Below are 19,430 nucleotides of genomic sequence, written 5' to 3'. Positions count from 1 at the left end.
AAATAATACATGTAAAAAATAAAAAACCCTTTAGGGACAGTGTTCACTCAATCATTTAAAAAGGTTATTGTGCTCAGAATATACAGTGGTACCTCAGGTTACATACGCTTCAGGTTACATACGCTTCAGGTTACATCCGCTAACCCAGAAATAGTGCTTCAGGTTAAGAACTTTGCTTCAGGATGAGAACAGAAATCGTGCTCTGGTGGCACGGCAGCAGCGGGAGGCCCCATTAGCTAAAGTGGTGCTTCAGGTTAAGAACAGTTTCAGGTTAAGAACGGACCTCCGGAACGAATTAAGTACTTAACCTGAGGTACCACTGTATCTGCAGTTCTAAACCCATAGAATGGTGTGTTGTATAGGACTTTCCCAACCCACTGGGGATTTGAACCCAGAACTCTGTGATCCAACACTTCATAACCACAAAGGTTCTCAGGATGGGATCCTATAAACACTTCCTTGGGTAAAATTGCCATTGCCATTGAACTCAATGAGGCTTACTTCTGAGTAGACAAATGCAGAGTTGCACTGTTGGTGAAAGAACGGCGCAGAATAATGTCTGGAGGGCTCAATAACTAGCTTTAAGAGGAGGAAAATTGCTTGTTGCCATTGCATCCAACACATCCAATGGCAGTGAACACTCCTAATGCTTTAAAAATGGCTTATACGGTGTAAATAACACTCCGTTTCATAAGGTTTGGACAGCATGAACACATTATTTGGCTTTAATACACCACGTTTAAAATGAAAACAGCTCACTTGGATGAAAAAAGTCATAACTTTGGGATCAATAGCAGGGCATTGAAGCATTTAATCACTCTGTTACTTAGCTAGCGGGAACCGGCTCCTCACACCAGAATCAATGAGCCTAATACATCCATTAATTTGGGGGCTTTGGGAAGAATGGAAGCAGCAGGGCTTATTCTATTAAAAGGAAAAAACAAACAAAGCCCCCAGTCACTGAAGCCAACCATTGTCAGAGGAGTATGAGCCAAATGAGTTGTGCGAGGGGGGATTTTGCAGCCCCTACAAAATTCATAAGAAGCCAATGCTCAGTGAACTCAGAATAATCCAAGGTGGATTATTTGCGGCCCGCACTCCTGATCTTCTTGGAGACACACCGGGTTGCCCTAGCCAGCCCGCCTTCCTGGTGCCGCATTGAGGGTTCCTGCCCAAACCCGCTTAAATGAGCCAATCCGTGGTGGTGTCAGGGGCGGGGCTACAGGAGTGGACTGAGAGTAAGCAGGCTTCACTCAGGTCCACTCTGGTAGCTTAAAAGGGGGGCGGAGCCAGCACTCAGAATAGACCCAGTAGAAATAACGGACAGGACTAATTTAGGCCCATATACTTCAAGGAGTCTACTCTAAGTATGGGATGGGGGAGGAATTTGATTCAGTTCACGGTTAAAGGCAAACCTACCCCATTTGTGTTTTCCGAAACAATACGTCAACCGAAACACAGAAATCCATTTTTTAAAAAATGCACTTCTCTGAATTTTGCAAAGCAGTTGCTTGGTCCAAGTTATATGTACAAAAATGCTAAGCTAAATGGTGCATATGAATGCGTTTGTTACGGAAAACAACATACCAAGGTGCATTATACTGGGGGGAATTGCTTTGCAAAAATATGTGTATTAGACAAAATTGCACATGATGATGTGACTATTCAGAGAAATGCACATTAAAATGCTGATGAATTTTCATGAGAACTTAAAAAAATCACACACACACACACACACACACAGAGAGAGAGAGAGAGAGAGAGAGAGAATTGCAGACTGATGTGGAAATGGGATGGACCAAGCTTAAGATTGGAAAGATGTGACAATAAGAGGAACCAAAATTGAAAGCTTTATTCCAACCCTGTGGGTTAAACCACAGAGCCTAGGACTTGCTCGGTCCCTGCTCCTGCCCACCTAGCAGTTCGAAAGCACCTCAAAGTGCAAGTAGATAACTAGGTACCGCTCCGGCAGGAAGGTAAACGGCGTTTCCGTGCGCTGCTCTGGTTCGCCAGAAGCGGCTTAGTCATGCTGGCCACATGACCCGGAAGCTGTACGCTAGCTCCCTCGGCCAATAAAACGAGATGAGCACCGCAACCCCAGAGTCGGCCATGACTGGACCTAATGGTCAGGGGTCCCTTTACCTTTTACCTTTACTCAATTTCTAACTTGGCTGGATACAAACCCATAAATCATAAATGGCGCTGGAGGTCATCTAGCCCAAAAAATGCAAGATATGGAGCACCCATGACAGCTGCCTGCCTCTGCAACAAACCCTCAGTTGCATATATTTTCATTGCAACTGTTTTATTATCCCCCCCCCCCCGTGATGACAGGGGAAACAGAAAAAAAGCTCTGAAGGCCAATTCTTAGCAAAAGCAATGCGAAAGGAGCAACCGGCCCAGTGCTTGTTTTCCACTTTAGTTTGTAGCTTCTCCAGCTGGATTTTTAGAATATTATAAAATGTCTGGGTCAAACTACCCTGTGTCATCTGGTCCCAAGTCAACTCTCAACCATTGGGAATGCTGTGACTGTTGCTCTGCGTATCCCTCCAGAAACACAAGTCTGGGGTTGCTGTGAGGATCAGCGAAGCGGGAGAGAGGGTTTTTTGACAGCTGTCCAGGGAACTCTGCAAGGCTTCCAAACTTCTCTTTCTGGCGTGGTCCCCAGATCAAGGTTGTTTCTCGCTCACCCCTGGGATAGCCTTGGTGCTTATTCATATTCTCCCTCTCCCTTCAAGCATCCCAGCACATATGGGCTTTGGAGCCTCAGAGATGAGCGAAGACCTTTCTCACCCAAGACTCTACTAAGATACAACTGTCAGTTGAGCTGCAACGGCATTGCTTTGGCATTTGCAAACACTTGACAGTCTATCCCCAAAAGACTTTTTAGATACACACACATGCATGCACATACAGTCATACCTCAGGTTGAAGTAGCTTCGGGTTGAGCATTTTCGGGTTGCGCTCCATGGCGACCCGGAAGTAACGGAATGCGTTACTTCCGGGTTTCGCCGTTCACACATGCGCAGACACTCAAATGATGTCACGCGCATGTGCGGAAGCGATGAATCACGACCCACGGACACACAGACACGGGTTGCGTTCACTTCAGGATGCAAACGGGGGTCCAGAATGGATCCTGTTCGCTTCCAGAGGTACCACTGTACACACATATTTCAAGTTTCCCTTGCATGCAAAGATAGGCTCTGGCGGTTTGAGCGAATGAGACCAATAGTGGGTCCAACAGTCAAGAAGGTGGTTCCTGCATATGCTGTAGAATGAAGTGAAAGGCAGATGGGGCCAATCAACCTGGGATGGTAACCCATCTAGGAGAAGGAAAACTCTGATCCCAAACCTCTGCAATCTTGTATGCCTCCTTCTGGCAACTCCTGCAGCCAAAGGTATTGCTCTGCTTTCCTTTGGACCACATCAGCCCGGCCAACAGAGGTGTCTTCTCAGGTGGGCAGCCCAGGACCTCCATGCACACTGCCCAGGCTTGTGTCCCAGGGAGGTCGCTTTGGTGCTACTGACACTGGTTTGGCTTCACCCCTGGAGGCACACTCCATTGTCTCTTGAGACAGAAGGGTAGCAAAAATGTCAAGCTCCATTGTAAATAAAACTTCTTAAGATGTTTCCAGGCTGTCACTATTTTCAGATGGGATTCAATCACATTTGCCAGCACAAATTCAGGCTGAACAATTACAGTGGACAGGAAGGTCTTGTGCAACAAACCCATTTCTTCTGACCCCATCCTCCTCCTTGCCGAGTTCTGCAAGGGCAAGGCTGAGGTGGAGGAAGCTGACAGCCAGGCCCAGGCTGGCAAGTGGGGGCAGGCTGAAGGCAGACTAGGGTTGCTTCAAGGCAAGACAGGAGCTTCTTCAGATCAAGGGTCATATTCCCACCTGAGCAACCTTCAAGAGCGATGGGCGAGGCCAGAGGCAGAGATGGTCGGGGCAATGGATGCAAATGTTGCCTTTATACAGTAGGCCCTCACTACCCAGCATCTAGGCAAGCGAGATCAGGATTCAAGGGCACATTCCAGCCAGGCAAGGACACTCACAGAGGGGTCAAATTGAGTTTCCCCAGCCACACTGGGCGGCTTCCAATCAAGTGTTAAAAACAGTACAGTGTTACATATTAAAAACTTCCCTGAACAGGGCTGCCTTAAGATGTCTTCTGAATATCAGGTAGTTGTTTATCTCTTTGACATCTGATGGGAGGGTGTTCCACAGGGCGGGCGCCACTACCGAGAAGGCCCTCTGCCTGGTTCCCTGTAGCCTCACTTCTTGCAGTGCAGGAACCACCAAGCTGCTTTTTGAGATTAAGTTATTTTCTCAAACTTTTTTCCTCTGGGCCACACTTTCTGAATAAAAATTTGGTCGCACCACACAAAAGTTTTAATTGATATGAAATATATTGGGGCAGGGTGAAGCAACTCCTAGCAGTGCCTGATTTATAATATAAAACACAACTACTTTATAATATGATCATGGGACGTCCGAAAGTATAAACCAATGCAGCAACATAAGAACACAAACCATTCCCCAAATATAATATTGTCTTCGAGTCTTCCTGCCATGCTTGCCCTCCTCTCCTGCCACACCAATGTGGTGCGCTACATCCTTTGAGAACCACTGTTCCAAGGTAAAACACATTTGCAAGCAGATCTCTTCTTCTTCTACCAAAGCCCACAAGCCTCAAATGCTCCTTCTGACAAGGGAAGCTGACTCGACAAAGGCAACCCCGGACTTCCCAGCACTCACAGAAGGGGAAGCCAAACGTCAGACCCAATACGTTCCCACACTGGCGGCCACAACCAAAAAGAGATCGTCCCCGGCGCACGTAAGACGCTGTCTGGATTTGCAGCCGAATGTTTGCATTCAGAAGCCTCCTCCATGGCAGGCCTCCTTCCAGACTGATGAAGTTGAATGTTGGGGCAGATAAAAAGGAAGTGCTCTTTCAGACGGTACATCATTACGCTATGGGATTTTCTCCCACAAGAGACAGAGATGGCCACCAAGTTGAATGGCTTGGGATGGGATTAGTTCACAGAGGATAAGGCTGACAAGGGATATTAGCAGCTGGTGCTGTGGTCTAAAACCACTGAGCCTTTTGGGCTTGCCGATCAGAAGGTCGGTGGTTTGAATCCCCGCTCCCATTGCCCTGTCCCAGCTTCTGCCAACCTAGCAGTTTGAAAACACACCAATGTGAGTAGATAAATAGGTACCGCTCTGGCGGGAAGGTAAACAGTGTTTCCATGCACTCTGGTTTCCGTCACGGTGTTCCAGAAGCACCAGAAGCAATTTACTCTTGCTGGCCACGTGACCCGGAAAGCTGTCTGTGGACGAAAGCCGGCTCCCTCGGCCTGAAAGCGAGATGAGCACCGCAACCCCATAGTCGCCTTTGACTGGACTTAACCACCCAGGGGTCCTTTACCTTTTTTCGTTTTCTTTTTTACATATGCACTATGCCTCTGCTGCACACCTTTTGCTGGGAATTGCAAGCGAGGAGAGTGCTGCTGAGCTCATCTCCTGCTTGAAGGCTCCCCCAAGACATCTGGTTGACCAATGAGAGAAGAGGATGCTGGACTAGATGGGCCAATGGCCCGGGATTGTATTCTAGCTTAAAGCCTGCAACATCAAGCCCAACCCTCAACTGTCATCTACAGCAGCCATTCTGCCAGGCCATGAGAGCAAGGGGCAGCCTCTCTCCTGGGCTTCAGGCAGAGGGACCCTTCCAGCCCTAATAGGAGATGCCAGGAATTGAACCTGCGACCTTCTGCATGCAAAGCAGATGCTCTACCCCTGAGCTAGGCCCTTGCCTTAAAACACAAGCCGCTGTAAGCTCTGTGTTCCGGTGCTCCTCCTTTCTCTTCCCTCCTCTTTGGTACGCTTGAGGAGATGAGAAGCTTCTTCCTTGTGATATCCAAGCTGTGCAAACTGTGGTTAGTTAAAACCAAGGACAGTCCATGTGGGCCCCTCCAGATGCTGCTGGACTCCAACCCCCATCAACCCTAGACAGCATGGACAATAGTCAGGGATTGTGGAAGTTGTAGTTCTGCAACATTTAGAAGGCACCATATTGGCTACCCCTAACTTAAATAATGGTTGGTGAAAACAAGTCCAGATCAAAATGTGGTTTAAACCAGGGATGGGGGAAGCTTTTTGGTTCCATGGACCAGATATTTATTCAGATCTAGCATTGTGGGTCAAATTTGCCAGGGGTGGAGCTACCCACCTGTCAATCACTTGGCGTCACAATGACAACATCACATCCGATCCAGCAGTTTACAGTCAAAGCCTGCTTTCTCTTGCCAATGCACGAGTGGTAGAGCAATTTAAGGCTCATAGTTGTACATTGGTAGGTGGGCATGATTTGAGGGAAACAGCCTCGTAGTTTAAGCCAGGGTTTCCCAAACTTGGATTTCCAACTGTTTTTGGGCTACAATTCCCACCATCCCTAACCGCTGGCTCTGCTAGCTATGGATGATGGGAATTGTAGCCCCAAAACGGGGCTGAAGAGCTGAAGAGCCAAGTTTGGGAAACCCTGGTTTAAACAAACCACATTTTCCTTTTGAGGAAGTGTGACACCATGGGAAACTATGGCTTCCAGTCTCATTCTTTGGGGACTGAAAAAGGAGGGCGAGATGAGGGGGGCTGCATAAGCTAGATGCTTACCAGTACTAATTTTTGTTGTCACCACCATGGCTTCCCACTGCATCTGAACCAAGCCTTTAAACAAATTCCGCTAAATGATACCTTTGAACAATAAATAGAAACATTTGAACTCAGAAAACTTCACCCAACTACCTGCAGAGTAAGGCTCCTGCTTCTCAATGTAAATGAACTCTTTCCTTTCATATTTGGCTCTGATCCATTGTTCCCGTAGCAGCCTGTGAAAAATGAAATAAAGGAAGAAGTGGGGGGAATCAGATATATAGTCGGGAATCAGCCAGGAATGTATTAATTCTGCATTGAAAGCAGCACTGTTTAAGTTAAAACACAGACTGGAATCCTGGTTCCATTTCTGTTTCTTCTCTTAACATCTTGAAGAGAAAAAAAGGGGGGAATATAACAGATCCCCTCTCTGAATACAAAATTGATTTTAAAAAAGAGAAAGAAATAGAAGTCGGCTCCCCAGCTACAACAATAAAACTTTGCAAGCATCGCACACTGTTTAGATTTTGAAATGCTGGCCCAGGAGGCAATGTCTTTCTCAGGCTGCCGATGCTTCCAGACTGGCGCTCATTTTGGGTAGGATTGAATCGCATGCTGGCAAATGCAGATTGGGCCATTATTGTTGCTTGACAGGCATTGCCCAACAAACCCACTTCCCCGAAAGGCCGGACTTTGTGTGATAAGGAAGGTGAAGGGAAAATGCTTTGGAAAGTGCAGGTTAAAGACAAGGATGGGCAAACCTGCCAGTTTCGGCTTCTCTGAGTTTCTCATTTTTCCAGTCGTTAATTCAGTTCTCTACATTTCCACATCAGTTTGCTTAAAAAAAACACCAACCCAATTCTTCATGTAGACATCAGCATTTCAGTGAGAATTTCTCCTAGAACTGTAGAGTTGGAAGGGATCCCAGGGCCCATCTAGTCCAACCCCCTGCAATGCAACTAAAGAAGGATGAGAGTCCACCATTTATTGAGGGAGTCCCTTTTACTAAGGCAACATATTTTTTGTTCGCAATATTACCCAACATACACATCTTTGCAAGGCACTTTCTTTTAAAATGATGGATTTTTGTGTGATATTTTCCCTTCTTTTATGTACACATTACCCTACTACATTGGTTCTGGGGCAAATTACTTGGCTGGAGAACCGCACTCAAAATTCGGAGGCGCACAAATTTCAAGGAACTGCTGAACGACAGTTCATGTGTTGTTTTGCAAACCGGAGTTGAGTAATTTCACCTCACAGAGCTACAATTCCCAGGGTTCCCTAGGAAAAGGGGTTGTTTATGAAACCACTCTGAGAAATGTAGCTCTGTGAGGGAGCAGAAAAGTCTCTTAACAACTTTCAACACCCCAAAATAAAATAAAACCCTTCAGCTCCCAGGATTCTTTGGAGTAAGCCATGACTGTTTAAAGAGGCACAGCACTGCTTTCCTCAGATAGTAAGACAACTTTCTATGTTCAACATCTTCTTCTGGTCTGAATACAGTATACCTGAAGGCCTCGGTCCAGTATACCTGAAGGAGCGTCTCCACCCCCATCGTTCTGCCTGGATACTGAGGTCCAGCGCCAAGGGCCTTCTGGCAGTTCCCTCACCGCGAGAAGCCAAGTTACAGGGAACCCGGCAGAGGGCCTTCTCGGTAGTGGCACCCGCCCTGTGGAACACCCTCCCACCGTCAAAGAGAAGAACAACTACCAGACTTTTAGAAGACATCTGAAGGCAGCCCTGTTTAGGAAAGCTTTTAATGTTTAATAGGTTAGTTTATTTTAATATTCTGTTGGAAGCCACCCAGAGTGGCTGGGGAAACCCAGCCAGATGGGCAGGGTATAATTTATTTATTTATTTATTTATTTATTTATTTATTTATTTATTATTATTATTATGCAAAGGAAGGGCTCTGCCACTGAGCTATGCTAGTCAGTCTTGATCACAAAACATGGTGCCTTCCTGCTCCCCGGCTGCTAACACCCCAAGTTTTATGCAGTATATCCTCCACCCTCCTCTGCTTCCCTCTTTGGCTCACCACAGGCTTCCTGAAAAAGCCCTTTACGAGGGCTCCTGCAGCACAGCAAAATATTTCAACAAATATAATTTTAACTCGGCCGCTTCCTTTCACGCTCACCCTGAGAATGCAGCAGTCTGCAATTTTTTTACTTCATTTAACCAAGAGCAATCCACTGGAAACTGTGTGTGTGTTCAAACCATCGCCTTGGAGCACAGTGGTGTCTGTCCTCCCCACGCCCCTGTGTTTCACAGCTCCCCCCCAAACTGCCACTGTTCACATCAACATGGCTTCATTAGCGTCAGATTCGTTTCTGTTTATGTATACGCCAGCAGGCATTGATGCAGCAGGGATGTCTCTGCCCTATGCAAAGGCATTCATGCCTTGAGTAGAGACGAATTAGGAGCAGCTTAAAGGCTCTAGTCCGTCTTAAACTGGCTTGAGAACACGTCAAACAGAAGTATTCAATAATGGAGTACAGGATGTGTATGTTTTTGGATAGTGCTGTATGAACTCAGATTTTTAAAAACCTAGGGGCCATCTAGTCCAACCCCCTGAGAGCCAGTGTGGCGTAGTGGTTAAGAGCGGTAGACTCGTAATCTGGGGAACCAGGTTCGCGTCTCCGCTCCTCCACATGCAGCTGCTGGGTGACCTTGGGCTAGTCACACTTCTCTGAAGTCTCTCAGCCCCACTCACCTCACAGAGTGTTTGTTGTGGGGGAGGAAGGGAAAGGAGATTGTTAGCCGCTTTGAGACTCCTTTGGGTAGTGATAAAGCGGGATATCAAATCCAAACTCCTCCTCCTCCTCCTCCCCCCCCTGCAATGCAGGAATCTCAACTAAAGCATCCATCCAACCTCTGCTTTTCAAACCTCCAATGAAGGAGAGTCCAACACCTCCTGAGAAAGTCCGTTCCACTATCAAACAGCTCTTATTGCCAGAAAGTTCATCCTGATGTACAGTTGGATTCTCCTTCCTTGTAGCTTGAAGCCATTGGTTCGAGTCCTACTCTCCAGAGCAACAGCCTTGCTCCATCTTCCATGTGACAGCCTTTAGGCCATGGGTAGGCAAACTAAGGCCCGGGGGCCGGGTCAGGCCCAATCGCCTTCTAAATCCGGCCCGCGGATAGTCCAGGAATCAGCATGTTTTTACATGAGTAGAATGTGTGCTTTTATTTAAAATGCATCTCTGGGTTATTTGTGGGCAGTGGCGTAGCGTGGGTTGTCAGTACCCGGGGCAAGGCAAGTAATTTGCGCCCCCTAACCCATGGATTTTAGTAGGGGCAGAGAGCTGCGAGTGCGAGCGCGCGCGCCCCAGATGTTGCGCCCGGCCCCCCTGCACCCCCCACGCTACGCCACTGCTTGTGGGGCATAGAAATTTGTTCACTTCCCCCAAAAAATATAGTACACCCCCCCAAGGTCTGAGGGACAGTGGACCGGCCCCCTGCTGAAAAGGTTTGCTGACCCCTGCCTTAGGCTATTTGAAGATGGCTATCATATCTCCTCTCCATCTATTTTCCAGGCCAAACATACCCAGCTCCTTCAACCATTCATCATAAGGTTGCCCTCCTCCACACATGTTCCAGCTTCTCAATATCCTTCTTAAATTGCAGTGCCCAGAATTGGCCACAACATTCCAGATGTGGTCTGATCAAGGCAGAATAGCTCCTCTCTCCCCTTCTCCATCCTTCGGCACCATTATCAGCTTTTAAAAAAAAATTCTTAAAGCATTTTTTTAAAGTAGGGGCAAGTGCTGAGGAGGCAAGGCTGGGGGCTGGAAGGGAGACCCCAGGGGCCAGAGCCTTCCTACCTGTGTCAATCACTACATCACCAGGATTGACAGCAAGCCCCACATTTATGCTGCTAACCAAATTGGCCCTACAAGCCACTAGACCTCAACAGAGGTGCCTGTTGACTCAAAGCTCAGGACTCAAGCAGCTCAGCTGGGTATCAGTCCATTCCTCTCCCTCTCCTTTCTATCCCGGGAGAAGCTAAGTAGGGATGGGGGTGCGGTTAAGAAAGGAACATAAATAATGTTATGTCCGGAGGCTTCCAAGAAGCTACAAATAGCTCGTTGGGTTCAATCCAAAAGCGGGAAAGGAATTTTTGCTGCGTTTTCCACTCAGAGACTGACAGGGTTGTGCAGAGAGAGGGAAAGCAGGGAGCTAGAGAGGCTTGAGAAAGGCCCGCTGGAAGCGAGAGGTGGCAAACTATGGCCCTGCAGGAATGAATGACCTGGGCAAGCTCAGAAGCAAACCCTTGTTTACTCTCCTGCATGAATTCTTACTCGGGCCAGGCAACTAGACAGGTATATTGCTAAGGAGGTGGTTGGAGGATGGATGGCGGCTAACAGATTGAGGTTGAATCCTGACAAGACAGAAGTATTGTTTTGGGGGGACAGGGGGAGGTGGGGGCAGAGGACTCCCTGGTCCTGAATGGGGTAACTGTGCCCCTGAAGGACCAGGTGCACAGCCTGGGAGTCATTCTGGACTCACAGCTGTCCATGGAGGCACAGGTCAGTTCTGTGTCCAGGGCAGCTGTCTACCAGCTCCATCTGGGACGCAGGCTGAGACCCTATCTGCCTACGGACTGCCTCGCCAGAGTGGTGCAGGCTCTGGTTATCTCCCGCTTGGACTACTGCAATGCGCTCTACATGGGGCTACCTTCGAAGGTGACCTGGAAACTGCAACTAATCCAGAATGCAGCAGCTAGACTGGTGACCGGGAGTGGCTGCTGAGACCATATAACACCGGTCCTGAAAGACCTACATTGGTTCCTAGTACGTTTCCGAGCACAATTCAAAGTGTTGGTGCTGACCTTTAAAGTCCTAAATGGCCTTGGCCCAGTATACCTGAAGGAGCGTCTCCACCCCCATCGTTCAGCCCAGACACTGAGGCCTTCTGGCGGTTCCCTCACTGCAAGAAGCAAAGCTACAGGGAACCAGGCAGAGGGCCTTCTTGGTAGTGGCGCCTGCCCTGTGAAACACCCTCCCATCAGATGTCAAAGAAATAAGCAACTATCTGACTTTTAGAAGACATCTGAAGGCAGCCCTGTTTAGGGAAGTTTTTAATGTTTGATGTTTTATCGTGTTTTTAATATTTTACTGGGAGCCGCCTAGAGTGGCTGGGGAAACCCAGCCAGATGGGCAGGGTATAGATAAATTATTATTATTATTATTATTATTATTATTAGGAGTAATCAAAGGCAAAAGAGTCCTCCCCAATATCTAAATTAGCTCCTCTCTGTCCACTGGATCCCTTCCCAGGATTCATGCCATTTTGACCAGCTCTGCCAAGACATCTCCATGGGGCTCATTGCAAAGTGTGGCTTGGTGTTATGTACGAACTGGGTCATTGAGATTATTTTATAAAGTGGAATATATCTTTCTAAATAAATACAGTGGTACCTTGGGTTAAGTACTTAATTCATTCTGGAGGTCTGTTCTTAACTTGACACTGTTCTTAACCTGAAGCACCACTTTAGCTAATGGGGCCTCCTGCTGCCGCCATGCCACCGGAGCACGATTTCTGTTCTCATCCTGAAGCAAAGTTCTTAACCCGAAGTACTATTTCTGGGTTAGCAGAGTCTGTAACCTGAAGCGTATGTAACCTCAAGCGTATGTAACCCGAGGTACCACTGTAAAACTCAAAGAGGTGATTTTTTAAAAAGCAACAACAACCAGTGCTTTGTTTTTAAACTTGCTCACAGCTGGCATTTTCATAACCCAAGACAGTCCAAAATAAGGAAAGGAAAACAAAGCCCTTGATTTCTCCTGAAACATCCAGGCATAAGAGAAGTTATTTGCTGAAGAGGCACTGTGATATGCTGAGCCCCCCCAAGCATCTGCAGAGGCCAGAGATTCTCAGGGCCTTTTTATTAAGTCAAGCCCCACCGAGGGATTAAAAACTCATCAGAAACAAGCAAAATACAAATTGCAGATGGTGCAGCTGCTTTTCCCACCGCTGCAAAATTACATTTGGGGGGGGGCTACTTACGGGCAGTCTGAAAATGTTGGCTTGTAATAAAATGGTGGGATTTTCGATTCGTATTTTGCTTTCGACACGCTGTTTCCGCTAGAAGCCATCAGCTGCAAGAGAAAAGTTTGGTTTAAGAGAGAGAGATGAAAATTTGCCATCCGATTTCTTTAATTCTATAGCAGGGATGGGAAGCCTAAGACCATACAGGTGATGATGGAATCTACCTCCCCAGCCCAACATGGAGGGCTGCAGGTTCCCTGCCCTTGTACCTTATCAGGGCTGGAGCAGCTTTGGCCCTCCAGATGTTACCGGACTACAACTCCCACCATCCCTAACCAGTGGGGTTGAGGATGATGGGAGTTGTAGTCCAACAAAAATCTGGGGGAACCAAAATTGCCCCAGTCCTGTTCAACAGGGTGTATTTTAATCATTCCTCCCGCAGTTTTAAGGGCTGCTACATCAGGGATGGGCAAAAGGTCAACTGATATATATTTCCAGAGAATCAACAAAGGTTTTTTTTTACTGCCAAGTGTGTTCATTTGAACAAAAAGCCCTCCTCACAACAAGATAGGTTGCTATAATTCTTGATCTGAATGAACACAGATGCAAAGTTTATTTTATAAAGTAGTTTACATATACTTAAGTATGTAAGTAAACGGTAGGGGGGGATTAGGGATATAAAACACCATGCAAGCTTCCCGGTACAATGACTTTTGCAGCTTTTTACACACAATTACAGTGGTACCTCGGGTTAAGAACTTAATTCATTCCGGAGGTCGGTTCTTAATCTGAAACTGTTCTTAACCTGAGGCACCACTTTAGCTAATTGGGCCTCCCACTGCTGCTGCGCCGCCGGAGCACGATTTCTGTTCTCATGCTGAAGCAAAGTTCTTAACCTGAGGTAATATTTCTGGGTTAGTGGAGTCTGTAACCTGAAGTGTCTGTAACCTGAAGTGTCTGTAACCCGAGGTACCACTATAGCTGTCAACGTTTCCCTTTTTTTAAGGGAAATTCCCTTCTTCCGAATAGGATTCCTTGCAAGAAAAGGGGAAAGTTGACAGCCTGAAGCAAAGTTTTTAACCTGAGGTACTATTTCTGAGTTAGCGGACTCTGTAACCTGAAGCATCTGTAACCCGAGGTACCACTGTATATGAGAATTCAGGATTACCCACAGCCAAACCATGGAGAAATTTGATTTAGTTTGCATATAAAGTTGAATCTATATGCTAGAGGTTGCCAGTACCTTGTATGCAAACAATTAGAGAAGGGCTTTAATTTCAGCAATTAAAGAATGGTACTACAAAATAAGAGATTATATAAGGTAAAGGTAAAGGTATCCCTGCCCGTACAGGCCTGTCTTGACAGACTCTGGGGTTGGTGCGGCCATCTCACTCAAGAGGCTGGGGGCCAGCGCTGTCCGGAGACACTTCCGGGTCACGTGGCCAGCGTGGCAAAGCTGCATCTGGCGAGCCAGCGCAGCACACGGAAACGCCGTTTACCTTCCCGCAAGTAAGCGGTCCCTATTTATCTACTTGCACCCAGGGTGCTTTCGAACTGCTAGGTTGGCAGTCGCTGGGACCGAGCAGCGGGAGCGCACCCCGCTGCGGGGATTCGAACCGCCGACCTTTCGATCGGCAAGCCCTAGGCGCTGAGGCTTTTACCCACAGCGCCACCCGCGTCCCAAGAGATTATATAGTAACAGCTAAATTAAGTTATTAAATCAGATTTAGAGAATATAATGACAGTTACAGAGATGTTGTTGTTAAAGTGGAATCTATTCACTGATTCTTGGAGTTTATAGGAATTACCTCCACGTGTGATATATGGATTTTCAGTGTTTTGATGAGAAGACTACTGGAATATTGTGTTTGCAATGGCATAACCCTCACTGCTTTTTCAGCTGCTGTTGTCATGTAGTTCTATGAAAGCCAAATTTATGGAATCTGCACATTCGGAAACAGTACAGCTCAAAATTCGCACTCATCTGAATTTTGCAATGGAGATCTCCACCCAAAGCTTCTAAAAATGTACATATTACATTAAAATTACTATGTTGATGAAATAACAAACCAAAATGTATGGTATTGGGGAAAATTGTTTGCACAAATGTGCACATCAGTCAAAACTGCATACAAAAAGTCTGTTTATTAGGAGAAATTCACATTAAAATGCTGTTGAATTTTCATGATAAATTAAGAAGAAGAAAATCTGCAAAGTGCTGCTCATGATAAATTAAGAAGAAGAAAATCTTCAAAGTGCTGCAAAGTGTAGAGAACTGAATTTAAGAATGGGAAAATGAGAAACTAGAGCTGCCATATTTCAAGAAGTGATAATTCGGACACCAATAAATTGAGATTTTTTTTAAGTTCCCAAAGCTGTTGTTTTTTGAAAACACATACACAAGTAATGTCTGGGAAAATCTGGGTGTATGGCAACCCAAGAGAAAATGAAACTGAGAGTACCTAAAGGGACAGATCCTTCCTTGCCTAGTGTTGTGGGAGATCTATGGTCAGATCTCGTGACATTTTATATTTACTTAAAAGGAGCATGGGATAGGGCCTCGAAAACTTAAACAAAGATGTGAGTAGATGAGATAGTAATCACTCCCCTGCCCCTAAATAAAGCAGCTTTGATGTGATCGTAAGCATGATTAAACCAAGATTCTTGCGTGTGCTGTTTTAGCAAACAGTGGTACCTCGGGTGAAGTACTTAATTTGTTCCGGAGGTCCGTAATTAACCTGAAACTGTTCTTAACCTGAAGCACCACTTTAGCTAATGGGGCCTCCCGCTGCCGCTGTGCTGCTGGAGCACGATTTCTGTTCTTATCCTGAAGCAAAGTTCTTAACCCAAGGTACTATTTCTGGGTTAGCGGAGTCTGTAACCCAAAGCGTATGTAACCCGAGGTACCACTGTAATGTGCAAACTAATGGAGAATCAGGTAGGAGGGGAAATGAAACCAAGTGGCTGGATTTCTGAAAAGAAAGCATGTCAGTCCATTCTGTTACAAGTCCTGGTCTGTCCCCCCCCCCAAAAGACACAACATCCTTTCCTTTGTACATACCTCAACTTGCACATTGTCCCATTCATCTAAACGGACAGATTTCACTTTGCTGACATGTGGGATGTTGCGGTGGATTCCCGAACAATTTAAGCAGATGAACACTCCTAAAGTATGAGATGCCCAGTCTGGATCTGGAAGATATAAAGGAAATAATAAGAATTTAAAAAACAAACAAACCCACACCTCAGCCCATAGGAATTGATGCCTATGAACTATGAACTAGTACAAGATACAGTGACTTGGCTTTTAAATGGAGCAGCTTGTTGGAGCCATATTGCACCGGTTCTTAAATAACTGCATGGGCTGGCAACTCAATGGGACTTACTTCCAAGTAAAGAAAGATATGGTTGCACTGTTAGCCGCTGTCTTGCTCTGGAAAAAGGCCCCAGCTGACAGAAACTGCTAAGGAATTTGTTTGTGTGCCAGCACATAGAGAGTTTTAAGTAAAATCTTTCTATACAAAATAAGGTAGAAGTAAAGGGACCCCTGACCATTAAGTCCAGTCATGGCCGACTCTGGGGTTGTGGCACTCATCTCGCTTTACTGGCCGAGGGAGCCGGCATACAGCTTCCGGGTCATGTGGCCAGCATGACTAAGCCGCTTCTGGCGAACCAGAGCAGCGCACGGAAACGCCGTTTACCTTCCCGCCGGAGTGGTACCTATTTATCTACTTGCACTTTGACATGCTATCGAACGGCTAGGTTGGCAGGAGCAGGGACCGAGCAATGGGAGCTCACCCTGTCGCGGGGATTCAAACTGCCCACCTTCTGATCGGCAAGTCCTAGGCTCTGTGGTTTAACCCACAGCGCCACTGTGGGTTTTTGATAGACCTATCAAAAAGGCCATCCTATTGCATTTCCAAGTTGTCAAGAGTGTGCATGGAAATTGCTGGTCCTTGTCACTTCTACACGCGGTTAATCAGCTTAATGGCCCTTCTTCCACCTCAAGATCACCATGCCAACATGATCATGTATCTATGTGCCTAAAACATTTTCAAGTTCAAGACCCCAATTTTCCAGTGACTGTTTATGAAAAGGAGGCACTCAGCTCTTGAGGCTCATGGGTTAATGGGTGCCACCACCTCCCCTGGCAGAATTCAAGCAGTTTCAGAACACAGAAGATAATTAATACGCCATAAAACATTATTATCCCTAGAAAAATGCTAATAAGCCAATGCAAGAGGAATCACCAATGGAGGTAATTAACTCAGAAGAACAGGCATCTGAACCAGGTTAGTTCCCACCACTGAACAGAATTCCAACTTCAGAGCTTACAAATACCTGTCTGGACAAGTGCCATTTTTGCTGTATACACAGCATACAATTAAAGCACATAGTTTCTCCCCCAAAGAATCTTGGGAACTGGAGTTTACCCCTCAGAGCTACAATTCCCAGCACCCTTAGCAAACTAAAGTTCTCAGGATTCTTGGGGCGGGGCATGATGTTCTTTAAATGCATCGTGCATACACAAACGTTGATTTCGTGGACCTTGAATCCCTGTTTTGGACTGGAATTTCAGAGTGTTGCAAAAGAGAGACAGTGGTACCTTGGTTCTTGAACTTAATCTGTTCCAGGAGTCCGTTCCACTCCTGAAACCACAAAACACAACAGGAGAGATCTGCTCTAATATCCCATTCTACCCGAATGTCAACTACTACTACTACTATTGTAGTGTGGGGTGTGCTCTTGTCCAGGATTCCAGCCAGCCATCCTGATGCCCTTTGGCAGAGTACTCCATTTCACCCCTCCCCAGTTTTCCCATTTCTTTCCTAGCAAATCTGCCAGCTAGCATTCAATCCCCACTAAGCACGTGCACTTTTCACTGGACTGTTTTTAGAATCCCCTTTTTGGTACTTCTTGGGCTTCCTCCAAGGCTGCTGGTACCCCCCCCCCCAGTGTGTGTGTGTGTGTGTGAGAGAGAGAGAGAGAGAGAGAGAGAACATGTGGTGTCCTTTTGGCTACATAAGCAACTACATCAGAGAAGGCATTTACTATTTAGGGCCCCTCTGGATGGGTGGGTTTCGTTCGTTTGCTTTTTGTGGATATATGGCCACACCCACAACACCCAAATAAAGCACTATGATATTGCTTTTACAGTCATGGAGAATCCTGGGAACTGTACTTTGTTTAGGGAGCTGGGAACTGCAGCTCTGTGAGGTCAACACCCTCAGCAACCTACAGTTCCCAGGATCAGTGGTGTAGCATAGGTTGCCAGTGCCCGGGTGGCCGGGCGGATGTGGGATGGGAGGGAGGGAAACAGAAGGAGTACACATGTGCATTCAACTCCCTAATGGCATCTGCACCACCCAGGAGATCACAGCTGCAGAGATAAGAAAAGGAGAGTCGTTCCATTGTCTGGAGAGGTCACTTCCTGGTTCACTTGGAGAAGCTGTTTTCATCGGAGCCCAGTGACAGAAGCGTGCAGTTGTATTGAGGCAGCATCGGGTGCTGAAATTTTGTACCCCTAACAATTTTGCACCCGGGGGAAATATGGTTAAATATGGGGTGCAGACATGTGAGTATTCTGCACAATGTTACTGATACAATAATAGTGCATTTGAGGCCATCCACACAATGTTGTGCTTTCTTAGTTGTTCTGTGATGCTTCCCCAAGGTTACTACAGGATGGAAAACAAGCAGGAGCACCCATTCTGCTGCACCTCCACATTCAGAGCAAGCCAATCGCCCACAACAGAGATGCAACAGAAGGAGCCTGTCCCCCAGGAACAGCTACGTAGCTGGAAGGAGGCAGGGCAAGAGCAGGTAGTCACAGAGACAGGCCCCTCTGTTGGCAGGCCTTTGGGGCTCAGGGGAGCCTTCTAAACCTGGAGCCACATCACATTTTCACGGCACGCTCCCAGTTCTTTCACAGCACATGGTTTGGGAATTGCACAAGTTCTTGATCAAGAAAGGCAAGGCAAAGCTCAACAAGGTCATCACTGCAGTCAGATTCAAGCCGGGCCCAGCAAGATGTCATTCGTGTCAGGTTAATAAGGTTACATGGAAGCATCAGCTGGCAGAAGCAGAGGGAGGCAGCAGGCTTATAGAGCCGCAATGCAAGAATTCAGGGAAAGTGGCTGGACGTATTTGCCAGGGCTCATCGGAGCTGGCCAGCAGTGCCATCAAAAGCAGAAGCCCAGGATCCCACTCAGCAGAATGGGCAGCAAATGCCACAGAATGAGCCTGACCACATTTGGGAGTATGCCAAGTATTACTGCTACATTCATATCCTGCTTTTCTTCCCAGGAATTCAAAGCGGCACACAGTTCTCTCAAACACCATTTTACGCTCACAACAACCCTGTGAGGTAGGCTAGGCAGAGAAACAATGAGACTGGCCTAAGGTCACCCATTGAGTTTCAAAACTGAGTCAGGATTTGAACCCTGGTCTCCTGGGACCTTTGCCACTGCATCACACAGGTCCTATCAATCTAGGGAAATCTAGAGAAGTCTACAATTGTCCAACTGAGAATGCAACATGTCAATGTCAGGGATCCACAGTTGAGAGTGGTCCCAGAGATCTGGTTCACACACATATGTATTCTCAATTGCTTTTTCATTTTCATTACTCCTTTCCTCTAAGGGGTCCAGGATGAACACAACACTCTCCATCTCCCCAGGTAAATCATTCAGATCAGCTCCCAGCCTTGCAAAGTGGTGCAGGGCTGGCAGGGCAGTGTGGGAAGGATGCAAACCCAGCATCGGCCTCACTTTGCAAGGC

The 19,430-nt window shown here is 46.7% G+C and overlaps 1 protein-coding gene across 1 annotated transcript in view; it reads right to left on the bottom strand.

The window, feature by feature from the left end:
* ADAP1 (ArfGAP with dual PH domains 1) overlaps positions 1-19,430 on the bottom strand; it is a 65,935-nt gene that overhangs the window by 40,559 nt on the left and 5,946 nt on the right. Inside the window, exons 2-4 of the mRNA XM_081839969.1 lie at positions 15,712-15,842; positions 12,669-12,760; positions 6,810-6,892 (exon numbers count right to left, since the gene is read on the bottom strand). Coding sequence (XP_081696095.1) covers positions 6,810-6,892; positions 12,669-12,760; positions 15,712-15,842 — 306 coding nt within the window. The remainder of the gene's footprint in view (positions 1-6,809; positions 6,893-12,668; positions 12,761-15,711; positions 15,843-19,430) is intronic.

This window comes from Podarcis erhardii (genome assembly GCF_964252035.2).
Source record: "Podarcis erhardii genome assembly, chromosome: 14".
Classification (NCBI taxonomy): Eukaryota; Metazoa; Chordata; class Lepidosauria; order Squamata; family Lacertidae; genus Podarcis; species Podarcis erhardii.
Note: the sequence above shows the minus strand (reverse complement) of the source record. Positions and strands in the feature narration are given on the sequence as shown.